An 18,345-nucleotide genomic window follows, 5' to 3' on the forward strand; every position below is an offset into this window, starting at 1 on the left:
CCATGACCCCACCTCCCGCAAACATTGCAGCCTTTCCGCCCCCCCCCCCCGGGGGCAGCAGCACCCGGGGGGGGGGGCAGAAAGCCCTCTAAACGCCAGGTATTTTCTTTTGCACAATTTGTTTTTAGGGTGGGGGCTGTCCTAAACGTGCACGCCAATGCCCCTGCCACCATTACAGCCTTTCTGCCCCCCCGGGGGACAGATGGGTCATTGGCCCCTAATCTGCCCCATCGGGGGACAGAAAGCCCCCTGGGAATTTTTTTAGCGCAATTTTTTTTAGGGCGGGGCTGCCCAAAATGGACACGCCAATGCCCCCCTGCCACCATTACAGCCTTGCTGCCCCCCTGGGGGGCATATGGGGTAGTAGCCCCCAATCTGCCCCCCCGAGGGGGACAGAAAGCCCACTAAATGCCAGGGATTTTTTTGGGCACAATTTGTTTTAGGGTGGGGGCTGCACAAAATGGACATGACAATACCCTCACCCCACCCCCAGAGAAATTCCAGTCTTTCTGCCACCCCCGGTGGGCAGTGGCCCTGATCTGCCCCGGAAAGTCCACTAGGCGCCAGCAATTACACAGGCTTTTTTTATGCGTGGGGGCTGCCCAAAATGGTCATACCAATGCCCCCCCCCACAAAAAGTAGCCAGTCTTTCTGCCCCCCTTGGGGGCATATCAATAAGGACCCCCCCTCCCCCGATTCCCCCCCCCAGGGCGGCTTTTGTTTTTAGCAATGTGCCTACCTGTGGATTTTGGGCCCTAGCGCAGCTAGCACGTATGGAAACCTAGCAAACCTTTGAGGTTTGCAGCAGATTCTGGGTAAGAAAACGTTGGGGGATCCACGCAAGCCATACCTCCCTGGAATCCCCCGGGTGTCTAGTTTTCAGAAATGTATGTGTTTGGTAGGTTTCCCTAGGTGGCCGCCGAGCACGGGGCCAAAAACCCAGGTGACCCCCCTTGCAAAACCAGGTTGTTTTGCAATAGGCAATTTTGATGTCGCCTCAATACGTTTTGGGCCCTTGTCTGTTGCGGGTACTTGGGCCTCCCACACGAGTGAAGCACCATTTTTATCGGGAGACCTGGGAGAACGCTGGGTGGTAGGAAATTTGTGTCAGCCCGGTGATGCCACAACTTTCCCACACAAAAATGTGTGGAACAAGGGATATTTTCAGCTAAATTTGAGGTTTGCAGGGGATTCTGGGTAAGGAAACGTTGGGGGAACCACGCGAGCAATACCTCACTGGAATCCCCCGGGTGTCTAGTTTTCAAAAATGTATAGGTTTGCTATGTTTCCCTAGGTGCCGGCAGAGCTAGGGTTCAAAAACTACAGCTAGGCACTTTTCCCAAAAAGGGTCATTTTGCACTGGGAAATTGTGGTGTGTCCACGTTGCTTTTTGCGCCGTTTCATGTCGCAGGCACTAGGCCAACCCACGCAAGTGAGGTACCATTTTTCTCAAAAGACTTTGGGGAACGCGGGGTGGGTGGAAATTTGTGGATCCACGCAGATTCCAGAACTTTCCACCACAGAATTGTGAGGAAAATGTGTTATTTTTTAAAAATTGTAGGTTTGCAAGGGATTCTGGGTAACAGAACCTGGTGAGAGCCAGTCAAGTCATCCCATCCTGGATTCCCCTGGGTGTCTAGTTTTCAAACATGTATAGGATTGCTAGGTTTCCCTAGGTGCCAGCAGAGCTAGGGTTAAAAAGCTACAGCTAGGCACTTTGCCAAAAAAGGGTAATTTTTCACTGTGAAATTGTGGTGTGTCCACGTTGCGCTTTGCGCCGTTTCCTCTCACGGGCACTAGGCCTACCCACGCAAGTGAGGTACCATTTTTATCGGAAGACTTTGGGGAACGCGGGGTGGGTGGAAATTTGTGGATCCACGCAGATTCCAGAACTTTCCACCACAGAAATGTGATGAATTTTTTGGTTTTTTTTAGGTTTGCAAAGGATTCTGGGTAACAGAACCTGGTGAGAACCAGTCAAGTCACCCCATCCTGGATTCCCCTGGGTGTCTAGTTTTCAAAAGTGTATAGGTTTCCTAGGTTTCCCTAGGTGCCGGCAGAGCTAGTGTTCAAAAACTACAGCTAGACACTTCGCAAAAAAAGGGTAATTTCTCCTTGTGAAAATGTGGTGTGTTCACGTTGCGTTTTGAGCCGTTTCCTGTCGTGGGCACTATGCCTACCCACACAAGTGAGGTACCATTTTTATCGGGAGACTTTGGGTAATTCATATTTGTAAAGCAACTGTTATTACCTATTGACTTTCGATGCATTTCTGCCTTCCAAATGAAAGAATGTTTAAAAAAGAAGTAATTTTGAAAAATTATCGATAATTCTCATGCTAGTATGAGTATTCCCAATTTCGGAAATGTGCAAATATACCTACTGTTTCTAAACTCTATATTTTGTTTCCATTTCAGAAATACATAGTCGTCTTTCTTACCGATTTTTCCATGTATACATTTTCCCAGAATAATTGCTATATACCCGGTACATAATAAAAAACCATTGCAAGTCGCTACTCAGTTTTTGGCTCTGGGTTCGTCGGGTTCTATATATACCCACAACCAGTAAGCGGATGTAATGGTATATTGCTTTCAAAGAGCTGTCATAATCAGAAGAAGTTACAGGTGAAAACGTTGACACAAAAGGCTGTTTTTTTCAACAATTTTCAATTTTTCCTAAATTTAGCTTAGTTTCTCTAAAGAAACCTTGAAGGAGCTACACAAATGACCACTTGCTGAATTCAACATTTTGTCTACTTTTCAAAAATGTATAGCTTTCCAGGATCCATTACTGCTTTCATACCCATGTCTACCATTAACTGGAAGGAGGTTGAAAGCACAAAAAATAGCAAAAAATAGGCTATGTCCCAGAAAAATGCTAAAACTGCGTAAAAATGTTTAGTTTTCTGACAAAAGTCTGTAATTCCCCAAAAGCTGGGGAAATGGTGATTTCAGCCCCACAAACCCTTTTTTGATACCATTTGCAGGGAAAAACCCAGACGCTTTCACTTGCAGCACTTTTTCCCAATTTCCCCCCCCAAAAACAAACATTTGCTGTATTTTGGTTAATTTCTGGGTCCCCTCCAGGGGAATCCACAAACCCTGGGCATCTTTAGAATCCCCAGGATGTTGGAAGAAAAGGACGCAAATTTGGAGTGGACACCTTATGTGGTCAAAAAGTTACAGGGGCCTAAGCGCGAACTACCCCAAATAGCCAAAAAAAGGCTTAGCACAGAGGGGGAAAAGGCTTAGCAGCGAAGGGGTTAAGTAATCATAGATTATGATTATGCCGGACTGTAGAATGTATGAGCAGCAGGTCTAGACCTATTCCGATCTCGAATTTAGACATACCATGATTTTGCAACATGTTGGTGCCAACTGAAGCATCAATCTTCTCAATTTGCAACGTGTTTTCAGGGCATAACATAATCAGAGGAGGGAAATTATTTTAAACAAATTAAATAAGGCCATCCCTGAGGAGCAGACACTGTGTATAAAAGAAGACTACTGGCTGGAATTCTTCCAGATAGGCATAAATATACAACAGAAAAAATAATTACTTTTTGTTTCGTTTGCATTTTACTACAGGCAGGAAGACTAAAAGTACATGATCGCCAAAGTGGTATCCAACGTGTGGAGCAGTGAAGAAGAAGGATTAGTTACTTACCTGTAATCCTAGTTCTCATCCAGGGGTATACTCATCAAAGTCATAATCTATGAATAATCCCCGCCCATGTGCGGGATCCCGGAGCATATAGAAAATACATATATATACATATATATATATATACATATGTGAAAACATATAAATGCAGCCTAATAATGTTCAAAACATGGCAATGCTGTAAATTACATATTTTTGCATAGTAGTGCCCCCGTAACCCGTAAGGAAAAAAGGAAGCATCAGGCAAATTATAACACAGCACTGCTTTATTGCCATAAAGCAACATGTAATTGTAGGCATTCGCCAGTAGGCTGCAGTAGAGTGTCAAGAAACCAAGAAAACTGACACCCTGCCTTTAAGGCATTAGAGTAGGGGGACCGTGCCTTTAAGGCCTGCCTGTGACCCCCTGCTCCCATGATGCACTACAGGTGGCAGTTGGGCCAGTTCTTTTTGGCGGTGCCTCCGCACCTGAGTAGATCTGCCTTCCATACATCACTTATTTAAAGAGAAAACATTGCTCGTCCGGGGAGGTGGGTGGGTCGCTTATGACTTTGATGAGTATACCCCTGGATGAGAACTAGGATTACAGGTAAGTAACTAATCCTTCTCATCCAGGGGATACTCATCAATAGTCATAATCTATGAATAGAGTAGCAAGCCCATACCCAAAGTCTCGCGGACGAGCAAAAAACAGTTAAAAAACAAACAGCAAAACACATTTTGCATTTACAGTTATGCAAAGAGGTTCCTCAGAGAAGCCTGCCCCACCTGGGCGTCAGCCTGCGCGTCTGAATCTAGGCAGTAATGGCGCGTAAAAGTATGGACTGAGCGCCATGTAGCCGCTTTACAGATCTCAGACATGGGAACGTTGCGAAGGAGTGCTACAGTAGAAGCCTTCCCTCGAGTAGAGTGTGCTCTAGGTTTACCCTGTAGAACTTTGTGGGACAGTTGGTAAGCCAAAGCTATACAAGAGACAATCCATCTAGAGATAGACCTCTTGGCCGCAGCCAGCCCGGTATTAGTGGGCCCATAGTTAACAAAGAGCCTGTCTGACTTTCTAAGAGTAAGGGTCTTAGCTAGATAGAATTTCAAAACCCTCCGGAGGTCAAGAGAGTGTAGAGCTCTCTCCGGGGGAGTGGTCGGCTGAGGAAAGAAGGTGGGCAACGTGATCACCTGATTAATATGGAAGTCCGAAACCACCTTGGGCAGGAAGCTCGGATGAGTACGGAGCACCACCCTATTAGCATGAAACACAGTGTAAGGTTCCTTGCAGCAGAGGGCCTGAATTTCACTAACCCTACGGGCCAAAGTGATGGCTACTAAGAAGGCAGCCTTCCAGGTCAGATGAGGCCTTATGAATCGGCTCAAAAGGAGCTCCCATCAGCTTAGAGAGAACGATGTTAAGTTCCCAGGAAGGGGAAGGAGACCTCACAGGTGGGTAAACTTTCTTAAGCCCTTCTAAGAAATCCTTTACCACTGGCATCTGAAAGAATGAGGTCTGGGTAGGAGACTTCCTATAGGCTGTAATAGCAGCTAAGTGTACTCTGATGGAAGAGTACTTTAACCCAGACTTCGCCAAGTACAGTAAGTAGGGGAGAATAACCTGTTCTTGACCCCGGATCGGATCAAGGGTGTTATCTCTACACCAGAAGCAGAATCTCTTCCATTTAAAGCCATACGACTTCCTCGTGGAGGACCTCTTTGCCTCCCGAAGAATGCTCATACAGTCCGGTGGAAGATCTAGATGTCCGTACTGGATGAATTCAGGAGCCATGCCGTCAAGCGGAGGGAGGGGAGATTGGGGTGGAACACTCTCCCCTTGTCCTTGGTCAGCAAGTTCGGCAGGCATGGCAACCTCCTCTGTGGTACCTCCGACAGCTGGAGTAGATCTGGGTACCACCACTGCCGGGGCCACTCCGGTGCTATTAGGATCATCCGAGTTTTGGCCCTGTAGAACTTCTGAATCACAGCCGGGATGAGAGGGAGAGGAGGAAAAGCGTAAAGCAATGTCCTCGACCAGCTGATCAAAAGCGCGTTCCCCTGCGACCCCCGTTGAGGGAACCTGGAGGCGAAGACGGGGCATTTCTTGTTGTCCGCGTCTGCGAACAGATCGATGTCCGGTATGCCCCACAAGCGGAAGATGTCTTGAGCGACGTCTTCGTTGAGCACCCAGTCGTGCGCTTCGACGAAGTCTCTGCTGAGGCCGTCCGCCTGCACGTTCAGGGTCCCTGGCAGGTGAACAGCGACTATCGTCAGGTTTCTCGCCAGAAGCCATTTCCAGATTGACTGGGCCTCCAAAGATAGGACCCGTGATCTGGTCCCTCCTTGCTTGTTCAGATAGAACATAGTTGTGGTGTTGTCCGTCTGAACCTGAACATAGTCGGTCTGCAGGGATGGGTACAGGGACTTGAGAGCGCGATGGACTGCTCGTAGCTCCAAGAAGTTGATGTGATAGCTCTGTTCGGTAGCGGACCAGAGACCTTGTACTTGAAGCCGGCCCATATGAGCCCCCCAGCCCTGCATGGAGGCGTCTGTGACCACTGTCTGTGTCGGAGGCGCCTGATGGAAAGGGACGCCGTGAAGCAGATGGGAGCGCTTCATCCACCACCGGATGGAATCTTTGGCGGCTTGATGAAGGGTAATGTGATCTTCCCAGCGGCCGGACCTCTGCGACCACTGATCCTCTAGGTCTTGTTGCAGAGGACGCATGTGCAGACGTGCGTTGGGCATGATGTAGATGCACAAGGCCATGGATCCCAGGAGAGATGACACTTGTCTGGCTGGGATATTCCGTGCTGAAAAGCGTGCGGCTTTTTTGCAGCATGGAGGATAACCTCTCCTCCGAAGGACACACGCTTGCGCTTGAGGAGTCTAGAGAGGCGCCCAGGTAGTGGATCCGCTGAGTTGGATTGAGAATCGACTTCCTGTAGTTGACCTGAAGGCCCAACGAGTGTAGAAGGTTTAGGCAGAACGAGAGATGACTCTGGAGTCGAGCCGGAGTGGAACTTTTTAAGAGCCAGTCGTCTAGATAGGGGTAGACGAATATCTTCCGTTTGCGGAGAAATGCAGCCACCACTGCCATGCACTTTGAGAATGTTCGTGGCGCGGACTTGAGGCCGAATGGCAGGACCTTGTATTGATAATGTTGGCGAAAGATGCGAAATCTGAGAAACTTCCGATGTTTCGCTGAGACAGGAATGTGGAAGTATGCATCCTGTAAGTCGATGGCACACATCCAGTCCCCCTGGTGTGGATGTGGGAAGATCTGGTGCAGTGCTAGCATCCTGAATTTTTCTCTTCTGAGAAATCTGTTGAGTAGGCGGAGATCGAGGATGGGTCTGTAGTCTCCGATCGCTCCTCTTTTCTGAACAAGAAAGTACCGGGAATACACTCCCTGATTTCTCTTCCTGTTTGGAACTTCCTCTATGGCGTTTTTGGAGAGGAGAGTGGCAACTTCGTCCATTAAAAGCTTGTTTTGGCTGGGAGGGAGTGGCTGTTTCCGTGGGGGTCCCTGCGGAGGGGGAGATTTGAACCTCAGCAAGTAGCCACGCTCTACAATACTCAGCACCCATCTGTCGTTTGTAATTGCATTCCACTCTGCCAGGTGAACGGTGATACTTCCTCCTACCGGAGTGGCGAACAAGCGCGGAGGAAGTAAGTTTTCACTGTTTGGGAGGTTGCTTGTTAGAGGACTGCTGCTGTTTAGCATTTCCTCTTCCTCTGCCCCGGCCCCTTTGCTGAAACTGGGACCTCTGTTGGTTTTGAGAGGACCATTGGGGCGTTTGAACGCGCTGGTGAAAGGCACGTTTGTCGCCCTGGCGAAAGCGCTTGCGGAACTCTTTGCGCTTTTCCAGTCCCACAGCCTTTACGGTGTCCAATTCCGTTTTCATCTTGCTCATTTGGTCGTCCGCATGAGCTCCAAATAGCGATGATCCATTAAACAGCAAATTAAGAATTCTTTTCTGCGCATCTGGTTTGAGGCCCGTTAATCTGAGCCAGGCCGAACGGCGGGAGCAGATGCCATGGGAGTAGCCATGCGCGGCTAGGTCTGATGCATCCGCCGCTGCGCTCATTACTTGGTTGGCCACCAGTCCGCCTTCATGGAGGATCTCCGTGAAGTCCTGCCTGTCCTCCCTTGGCAATTTCTCCACGAATCTGGCCAGGGAATCCCATAGGGAGCGATCATACCTCCCCAGCAGGGCTGAAGCGCTAGCGACCTTCATGTGCGAGGCAGAGGTGTTGCACATTCTCCTGCCGTAGGAGTCCATCAGCTTGCTGTCCTTCTCAGGGGGGACAGAAGCAGATACGGAGGCTGAGTGAGACTTCATGGCCGCCGCCACGATCACCGAATCCGCTGGCGGGTCCGCCCTCAAGAATAAAGGGTCCTCGGTCGGAGCCTTGTACTTCTTTGCTATTCTCGAGGGAACCGAGCCCGCTGTAGCCGGTGTAAGGAACGTGGCCATCGCTGGTTCTAACAATCCTGGCACCAACGGAAGCAGAGGTCTGGGAGCTGACCGATGGTGTAAAGTGTCAAAGATCACAGAAGTGGGTGCCTGAGGGACGTGCAGTGCGATGTTCAACTTCTGCGCCCCTCTACCCAGGACGTCCGAGAAAGTTATAATGTCATCCACCGGGGACACTCGCGATGGAGGCGTGGATAAAAAAGTAGGAGAGTAGTCCCGGACTGAGGTTCTTGTGGATGAAGTCCCAGTGGACGACCTGGTGCGTCGCCTCTTGTGGGAGCGTTCGCTATGGTGAGCCCTTGATCCTGATCTGCACTTGGACGGAGATCTTGGACGTTTTGGCGTGGTGCGACGGTCCCTGGAACGAGACCGGCGTGGTGAAATTGTCCTTGGATCCCTCGGAGGCGATTTACTCCTGCGCGGTGGGGAATACCTGCGGGAGTAGTCCGATCCCGGACTCCGACATGCGCCAGCGCCCACATCTCGTAACCAGCGCGGTGACAGTCCGAACCGCTCTGGAGCCTCGGGTGATCTTTCCGGAGATATTTGCACGATGTGCAGTCCCGGAGATGATGACTGTTCTCCTGGGGACCTCTCCGCGGGCGGTCCAGTTTTCGCCCTTGACGTCGACTCCCTTGACGTCGACGACGTCTGCGTCGCCATCGGCAAGTGTGAGGTATGCCGTTCTGGTCTCGACGGCGGTCTCGACGCCTATCGCGGAGACCTCGACGTCGATCTCCTCTTCTCTGGCACCTGACGTCGGCTAGATGACCTCGACGTCGGCCGTGTCTTCGACGTCGACCTCTCTCGACGTCGACTGGGCGACTTTGACGTCGACCTCTCCTGCCGTCGACCAAGCGACTTCGACGTCGACCTCTCTCGACGTCGACTGGGCGACTTTGACGTCGACCTCTCTCGACGTCGACTGGGCGACTTTGACGTCGACCTCTCTCGACGTCGACTGGGCGACTTTGACGTCGACCTCTCTCGACGTCGACTGGGCGACTTTGACGTCGACCTCTCTCGACGTCGACTGGGCGACTTTGACGTCGACCTCTCTCGACGTCGACTGGGCGACTTCGACGTCGACCTCTCTCGACGTCGACGTGGTGATCTTGACGTCGATCTTCCTCTCGACGTCGACCTTCTATGTCGCCGAGTGGGGGTAACCATCGACGGCGACCGGCCCACTCGCGGCGGAATGTACGTCGCCGCATCTCTCGACATCGACCCCCTCGAGGGTGGCGGAGAGTGTCTCGACGTCGACGGAAGCCTCGACGTCGACGGAGACAGTCCAGATGTCACCGGACTAGCAGCCTTCGAGCCCGAAGGGCCGCCTCTCGACGCCGACTTACTTTTGCCCGGCGGAGACTCTTGATGGTGGGATGAATCCCTCGACGCCGAAGTTCTCTGCCTTTTCGCCGGCATCCTCGACGTCGACGGCGAACCTCTTGGACTCCTGGTCTTTTTGGAGCCCGGGGAGCTGGTATGTCGCCGTTTCTGTACTCGCGTAGCTGAAGAAGGTGGTCTTGATGAGGAATGCTCGCCTTCACGACGGCTTCGTTCCTTCTCCAGTCTTGCATGCAGTTTAATGCGCTCTCTGTCCCTCAGAGTGCACTTTGAGAACTTCTGGCAGTGGGGACACTGGTCAGGATCGTGTTTTGATGGTAAACACACAATACACACAGAGTGTGGATCCGCCAGTGTCATTTTATTACCACAAGAAGGACATTTCCTAAATAAAGGAGACATTCTGACTGGAAAGAATTGGAAAATTCACTGGAAACCAGCAGAATTAGCCCTTAAAAGCCAGAAAACGTCGAAAAAAGCTTGAAAAAGCTGTAATTCTAAATTTCAGTCAAAAAACTGAAGAGCTCAAGCTCCAGGATCCTCACAGAAGGAGCCGGAAAAAAGAACTGGCCCAACTGCCACCTGTAGTGCATCATGGGAGCAGGGGGTCACAGGCAGGCCTTAAAGGCACGGTCCCCCTACTCTAATGCCTTAAAGGCAGGGTGTCAGTTTTCTTGGTTTCTTGATACTCTACTGCAGCCTACTGGCGAATGCCTACAATTACATGTTGCTTTATGGCAATAAAGCAGTGCTGTGTTATAATTTGCCTGATGCTTCCTTTTTTCCTTACGGGTTACGGGGGCACTACTATGCAAAAATATGTAATTTACAGCATTGCCATGTTTTGAACATTATTAGGCTGCATTTATACGTTTTCACATATGTATATATATATGTGTATATATATATTTATTTTCTATATGCTCCGGGATCCCGCACATGGGCGGGGATTATTCATAGATTATGACTATTGATGAGTATCCCCTGGATGAGAAGTCTCTTTAACACACAAGCAATTTAGCTTGTACCAGTCTGCAGAAATAGTCATCTGAAATATGACTGGCTCTGAGAATAAGATTTGTCATAAAAACAGAGGTTAACCTCTTCTTGACCTGGCAAAATCGTCAAAATTGTTTTTAAAAAAGAGACAGAATAGGTGTTATACAGCCAAGAAAGCAGGTCAGTGGCGACATAGAAACTGGAACGATCCAATATGATAAAACGCAATCTCTCAAACAGTTGTTAAAATAGTTTCTGTGTTAGACAGGACTGTATAATGTTTTCCACTACTAATTTCCACACAGGATGGGCATGCTAAGTGAAGATCAATTAAATTTGAAGAAACATGTGTCTTTTGACAGTATAGTCGGATGTGTATTAACAAACCAATTGCTTTGGTTTTTTTATATTTGGATACCAAATAGTTTTTTTCAAGCATCACTAACAGGCCATGGGTAAATCTTGCATCAGAAGTAGAAGATACACATACAACACTTAAGTATGTACATCATACAGTTTGGAGGGATTGCAAACATCCAGATGCTTTAAGATCACCTCAGTAAAATACATAACCCTGTGCTCTAGTATGAGAGCGGTGTAGGGAGCAGAGTATAGGCATGTTTGCATGCATGAGACAAGGAACACAGAATGGGACCAACCAAGGGAGACACTGACTCACTGGCTATGTCACCAATGCCAATCACTTCACCCATCGCCAAACTGTAAATCTAATCCCCTCTCATCCAATTTCCTCCCTCGACATGTCCCCCCCCCCCCTTTCTCTAGACCATCTTTCACCTAAGCAATCAGACACATGCAGGTCCACCTCCAGCACATCTCCACTAGGTGGCCTACCACCATATAGTTCCTGGCTCTGCGGGCGTAGTCTTATTTTTCAGAAGGGATCAGGGATCTCTCTGCAGCAGCACAGAACCCCGCATATTTAGCTCTGTGGTTACCTTACCTGATCCTCCACCCCGACTGAGCTGCCCTGGCTGGTTCATATACCAAATAGCCCCTCAGAGAGAGAGCGCTTCAGATTAAAAGATGGGCTGCAGGAGGCACAAAGGTCAAGGGAAGAGGATTTGTAGGTAAGTGGGGTGCTGGGCAAGAGCCTTGGAGGGAAAGATGAGCTGCAGGTGACCAATGGGTCAGGGAGGTTTAAAGAAGAGCCAGATCAAGGTAGCATAGTGCCGCCCATCTACACCAATACACAACTACAATCAGTCTCATTCAAGTTTCAAAAAGAAGAGAGAGCTGAAGGGGCCCCTGTTGAGCTTTGCCAGGCCAATTTCGGTAAAGCATGCTCCCAGAACCCCAGAGGGCAGCATCTGCCAGCAGGGTTCATCCATCTGTGCTAGTTAAGGTACAATTTCCAACTGTATGCTTCATAGTCTTGGACAAAGGACTAAAAGGGGCCAAATGCTTCACATCCTGTTTCCGGGAAAGATCGGCTACTTTTTCAAGACGGTGATGGCTACACTTGCTAAATGTTTAGTGATTTGGACTGCAACATATAAACGCAATACTGGGAGCACTCTTTTGAAAACCAAGGGTTATGTGAAGCTATCCCTTATCCTTTCGTCCAGTGGCCCATTTTCTTGATAATATTTGTAAAAAAAATCTTTTTTTTTTGGACCAATAACAGGATTTTAGCTAAGAAATCAAAAGGTTGGCGGAGAACAGCTTGGCCTAGAGACACAAGGATTTTATAATTGATTTTACAATTTCCTTCTAAAGATATAAACTATGCACTAACTATCCCCTGAAAACGTATTAATGTAACAATAAAACCTACCGTGTAAACTTGCACATGGTAGCAGCCTGGAATTTCCAAGCCAAGACTAGCACTTTAAATTCTGTTGGGTCAACGCAGAGGTCATTGCAAAAGTGTTCCATTCCTTCCTCAAGGATGGCATCTTCTCGTTCATCTTTGTATCGCCTAAATAATTCCTCAATCCGTTGCAAAGAGGACTCCTCCGCTCCCAATCCTGGATCTTTTTTCTTTGTATCACCAGAGGGTGCCGGAGGCTGGCTAGACTCTACTGCAGTATCCATTTTCTTAGTTCCATTAACAAGAATATCTCCAGAAGCTTTACCACATGCAAATGATGATTCCTCTTTGTGGCTGCCACTTCTTTTGCCTTGTGACTTGCTGCTTTCTCTGTTGCCATTTTTACTACCCAACGTAGAAGAAGGATTCTTGCATTTAGTGACACACTGGCCCATCTTTAGTACGCCTGACTTTAAAGCAGGCCTCCTTGGATCAGACACCCTCTCCAGTGAATTTTCTTATTCCTCTGTATGCCATTAATAGTGGCAGATGAACCTATAAACAAAGTCAACAAAATGGTGTTAATAGTCTCTCAGCTATACTAAAAGGCAGTTAGGGGGCATATTGGCTAGCCAATTTCTACAACAACAAATGACTATTATAACAATTATCAAATGACACTGGTTTATTATATGACTAAAGTGGAGAAAATTAAAGTTATCAACCTCAAACAATAATGACTAACATCAATGTATTCTATAGATCTTCATGCTTTGAAACAAGCCTTCCTGTCCGATGAGGATGGTTTTAGATTTAAAAGCTAGAACAATCCATATTTTCTGTGGCACTAAGAATAAAGTTCTAACTGGCTTCAGGACATTGAAGACACTAAAAAAGTCAGTGCCATTGTCATCACCGAATGTTTCTGGAGGTTCTTCACAACAATGGACAGAATGGTTTGTGCCAGAAGGTAAGGGATTAGTAAGCACATCTATGGAAAAAGGCCAATGCTGGAGAAAGAACATGTACTTTCATGGAATCCTAGTTTACCACCATGGGTATCTTATTCAAAATCATAAACATTAGACCATCTTGGTATACATCCACAGAATCCTGGAACATTAAGCGTACTGTGGTCCTTAAAACAAGCTTGGAAAATGCCACCTCAGTCTCCGAGTTTGGCAGTAAAAGCCAAGACAGACATAATTAGGGGCAGTTAGCTTCTCACCCTTATGAGACCTGGTGCCACTGCTGCGAGCAATTTCTTTGCCAACAACAGCCTACATTTTTAGGCTTTCTTTCTTTTTTTTTTTTTTTTAAGATAAAATCTTATAGTGGACATTACAAGTTACATCAAATTCTGATACTTACGAACCCCTGTGCTGTCAAATTCTTATTTACATAGACTGCATATGAAGATTAAAGTACGAGATACTTACCTTCGGTAACTATGTATCTGGTAGAGACGATTCTAGCCGCAGATTCCTTCACGTAGAATTATCCCCAGGCGTGAGAATTTTTTTGCCCAGCATCCCTGGGAGGGGGGGGGGGAGGGGGGGGGGGGAGCGGCATCACACGACTCCGCCCAGGCGTCGTCCACGCACGTGATGTCAGCGAGGTCACATAAGTCCCACCCCGGCGCGCCTACGTCGGTTTTCCTCTGAGAACTTTTCCGCGCCACAACGCGGAGCCAGCAGACAAGACTGTGAGAGTATAGGAACAGTGCGCGAAAGAACAGAAAAAGGAATGGTGAGGAACAACACCATAAAGAGCAGTGCCCTGCACTGCAGTACCCAAAGGCAGGGATAGAATAAAGAACAGGGCAGCAACCCTGTCAGTACAGAGACAGCCGCCCCCCGAAGACAAGGGACATATGTAAAAATGTCACAATAACATGCAAAGGGACTACAACCCCAACCAAAGACAAGGAAGGGGAACCAGTCGGGGACACACAGGGAACGACAAAACTCCAAGACATCCCCAACACAGAGTGTGACAACCCCCATCAGGAACAAGGGCAGAGGCACAGCCAAAAGACCCCAACCTCAAGGATCGCAAAGAGCCAAATGTACCAACAAGCCTATCCTCCCATGTGACAATAGGGAGGAAAAAGGGACAGCCTGACAGAAAGAGGGAAAGAATGTACCCCAAAACTGGTCCTAGGATGCTTGTTCCAGTCCAGGGAGGACCTGGCTTGGCAGTTCGGGCTGGACTGTTCCCATAAGGCATAGGGTCAAGAGTGATTTGCATTTGGCTGGGTTCAAACTGGAATGGCATGGTGAGCAAAAAAACGATGGATTTAGGCCCAGATCTCTGTACTGGGGTGAATGTATGACATTGTTCTGCATTCTGTCCATCAACTGTTGTTTTTAGGTCTCGCCTGACCCAGCGCATGCGCTGGTCTGGCGAGACATTTTGTGAGGGCTCCAAAAAGTGCTACCAGGCCAGCCTAGAGCTGCTTTGATGTTTGATCGCGATCACTTTCGCGGCTGCACGGCCGCTTTGATGTTCTCCGTGAGGCTTCAATAGATTGCAGCAGTTAAAACAAGCATTGGTATTGCCAATAGGTCTCGCTTTTGGGACCTTATAAGTGTTTAGTTATGCAACTGTTGCATGGCTAAACACTTATAAGGTCCCAAAGGCGAGACCTATTGGCTATGCCAATGCTTGTTGCATTTGTCACCCCGAGTGGGACGGGTATGCTCAGACGTGAGTCCCGTGCTCTCCATGCCACTGGAATCAAGCTATCCTGGCTGAAGAGGGGTGAAACCCCGAAACCGGTCCTAGGATGCTTGTTCCGGTCCAGGGAGGATCTGGCTTGGCAGTTCGAGCTGGACTGTTCCCATGAGGCACAGGGTCAAGACTGATTTGCATATGGCTGGGTTCAAACTGGAATGGCATGGTGAGCAAAAAAACAATGGATTTAGGCCCAGATCTCTGTACTGGGGTGAATGTATGACATTGTTCTGCATTCTGTCCATCAACTTTTGTTTTTGCATTTGTCACCCAGAGTGGGACGGGTATGCTCAGACGTGAGTCCCGTGCTCTCCATGCCACTGAAATCAAGCTATCCTGGCTGAAGAGGGGTGACACCCCGAAACCGGTCCTGGGATGCTTGTTCCAGTCCAGGGAGGACCTGGCTTGGCCGTTCAGGCTCGACTGTTCCCATGAGGCACAGGGTCAAGACTGATTTGCATATGGCTGGGTTCAAACTGGAATGGCATGGTGAGTAAAACAACAATGGATTTAGGCCCAGATCTCTGTACTGGGGTGAATGTATGACATTGTTCTGCATTCTGTCCATCAACTGTTGTTTTTGCATTTCTCAGAGAAGACACAGCCACCCACAGGGAAGCGAGTGCAAAAGACCAAATCACAAGCCCTCGCAGAACGGGGAGGAAGAGCGGGCCGTGAGGGAATCTGCGGCTAGAATCGTCTCTACCAGATACATCGTTACCGAAGGTAAGTAACTCGTACATCTGATAGAGACTACTAGCCGCAGATTCCTTCACGTAGAATAGATACCCTAGCCATACTCAAGGGGAAGGAGGGTCTGCGAGAGGACCCCACCCACCAGGGCATAACAGAGGGCCGCAAGGGGGCAGAGTCTGAAAATAGGACGAGGAGCCCCGTCCCCCAGGCAAAGGGAATCCCCCGCCAGCAGGAGGCAACCAACCCCAAGGGGGGTATGGGGGGGTTTCGGGAAAAGAAGAGAAGAAGAAGACAGCCTGTCCTTACTCAGCAGAGGAAACAAGGCAAGGCACAAAGAGGCTAAACACCCCACGCGAGGCAACAAAACCTCCGCCCAAGGAAAGGAAAGGAGCACCAAAGGAGAAGAGCAACCGAGAGACTCCAAGGAGAAGAGGCAGAGCAAAGGCAATCCCAGACAGGATGGCGCCGAAGGAGAAGAGCAACTTAGAGACTCCAAGGAGAAGAGGCAAAGCTAAGGCAATCTCAGACAGAATGGCGCCAGCAGCAAGAAGCAGGTGGAAGCCGAAAAGGGGAACTCTAGGTCACCCAGGAAGAATCGTCCAACGGCCCGCAGGGACAAACTGCGCCCGCAAGAGGGTCCAGAAGTCAGGGACCATCCCCCCCACAGGGAGAAGAGGTGGAACCGAGTGCAAGGCCCACTGGAAGCAGCGGAGAAGGCACTAAAGCCCCAAGAAGGCACAACGGTGCAGAAAGAACAAGAGGGCGGCACTGGCAAGCTCCGCCAGACGCCAGGGACACCACAGAATGAACACTCAAAGCAAAAAAGGTGAAGAAGGTTGCATTCGCAACATACCATAACGCCACGAAGAGCAGACGCCCGCAGGTGACCACAACTCCCCAGCACATACCAGGTCTATATAACAGCCTACCCTGCCCCACATGTCATATCCCAAGACATGGGAACCTCTTAGGAAGAAACTTCCGCAGCAGAGGACAACAAAATAGACCTGCGGCAAAAAAACCCGCAGGAGGCCTATCAAGCAGCCAGAGGGGGGAACGCAGAAGGTCCAATCTCAGGCCCAGCATGGTGTAAAAAACCCAAAGGAAAAAACACACAGTCAAAAAGGGCTGGCCAGCACCCAACAGAACCACAACCTCAGCCAGACAACTGGGGCGACCCGCCCCAACGGAAGAACAGCTCCAAGAACCAGAGCAACATGCAGGTCACTGAGGAGGAGGGGGAGGAGGAGGAGGAAAAAGCCCAGCCAAGAACCTCTGGATGGCTGAGTCCGCAGGGGCATGGAACAAAAGAGCACCATCGAAGGGAAGGTCCACCAGCCGTTCTCGAACATTCTCCGGGAACACACTGTCCCGAAGCTAGGCATGGTGAAGAAGGGCAACCGAAGAAGCCATGGCACGACCCATCACCTCCGAGATGTCCAGAGCGGAGCGAAGGATAAACGCCGCCAGCTCCCGACCATCCAAGACACGCTGTCTCAAATCCACACAGCAAGTCCCGCAAGCAAGAAGTGGCCAGCCAGCGGGCCTCCTGTGAAGGGGAGACGACAGCAGCGGCAAAGCAGGAAAGGCAGACTGCAAAAGGGGGCCTCTGGTCGAAGGGTGAAGAGAAAGGCACAACGGATCAAGCGGTGCCGGATGGTGGCGGTGCAGAAGGTGCTGGGGCACCGGGTCCCCCATGGCAGGAGGGCCCCAAGTCTCCAAGAGAGAAGAGTGGAGTGAACAATCGAAGGGAAGCAACAGTTCCCTACCACCAGAGCCCTGATGGAGAACCTCCAGAAGATGATCTGCGGGAAAATGGGTAGCTGGATCACCCATGCGCAAAATTTCCACAGCCGTGGAAACAGCGCGAGCGAAAGCCGCACCCGACTCCGTAGGGCCCCGCGGCGGGGAAAGCAGCTCCTCGTTAGGTGACGGCTGCAAGCTAAGGCGGCCATCCCCAAAGCCAACCGGAGAAAGGAAAGGCCAAGGCCGAAAGGAAGGAAGAGGGACCGAAGAGTGGGGGACTCCAGCGAAGACCGCGGTCGTGGAGACGGCGAGGAGCCACCTTTAGACGATGTCAGGGGAAAAAGCCACGACACGGCGGCCCGTCTCCTGCGAAGATGACACCAGCAACCGCCGAACCTCTGGAGAAGAGGAGGCGTCCAAAGAAGAGGAGTTAACGACCCGATATCGGCCTGGCGCCAAAGAGTCCGCAACCTGAGGCAGGACACCGTCGCCACCCGGCGCCAGAGGAGACGCCGGGGCGACCTCCGACAGCACAGGAGACCGCAGCTGGGGTGGCGAAGGGACGGCGCCGACCTGACCTCTGACGAGGCAGCCGCCTGCGCAGAAGGACGAGAAGGGCCCGGGGAGGGACGAGGAGACCCCCGCCAGCCACGACTCGTGACAGGGTAAGACGGGCCCTCCGCCGACCCCTGTGGCGCCGCCAGGGCCAGCACCTGCCGGTGCCGTAGTGGCGTCACCTCGGACAAGGCCGCCGCCTGTCCCAAGGACCAAGGGGCTCGGGCGAGAAGGGCCCTCCGCCGACCCCGGTGGCGCCGCCAGGGCCAGCAGCCGCCGGCGCCGTAGTGGCGTCACCTCAGCCTCAGACACGGCTGCCGCCTGTCCCAAGGACCAAGAGGGGCTCGGGGGTGCGACCAG

At 50.2% G+C, this 18,345-nt stretch overlaps 1 protein-coding gene across 4 annotated transcripts in view; it reads right to left on the minus strand.

Moving 5' to 3' along the window:
- Positions 1 to 18,345, minus strand: part of DCUN1D3 (defective in cullin neddylation 1 domain containing 3) — a 117,882-nt gene that overhangs the window by 20,452 nt on the left and 79,085 nt on the right. For all 4 annotated transcript variants that reach the window (XM_085629102.1, XM_085629103.1, XM_085629099.1 and 1 more), the window contains exon 3: positions 12,277 to 12,807. In XM_085629102.1, the coding sequence (XP_085485228.1) occupies positions 12,277 to 12,707 (431 nt within the window). In that variant the 5' untranslated portion in view covers positions 12,708 to 12,807. The remainder of the gene's footprint in view (positions 1 to 12,276; positions 12,808 to 18,345) is intronic.

The sequence above is a fragment of the Triturus cristatus genome, chromosome 10, assembly GCF_964204655.1.
Source record: "Triturus cristatus chromosome 10, aTriCri1.1, whole genome shotgun sequence".
In the NCBI taxonomy this organism is placed as follows: domain Eukaryota; kingdom Metazoa; phylum Chordata; class Amphibia; order Caudata; family Salamandridae; genus Triturus; species Triturus cristatus.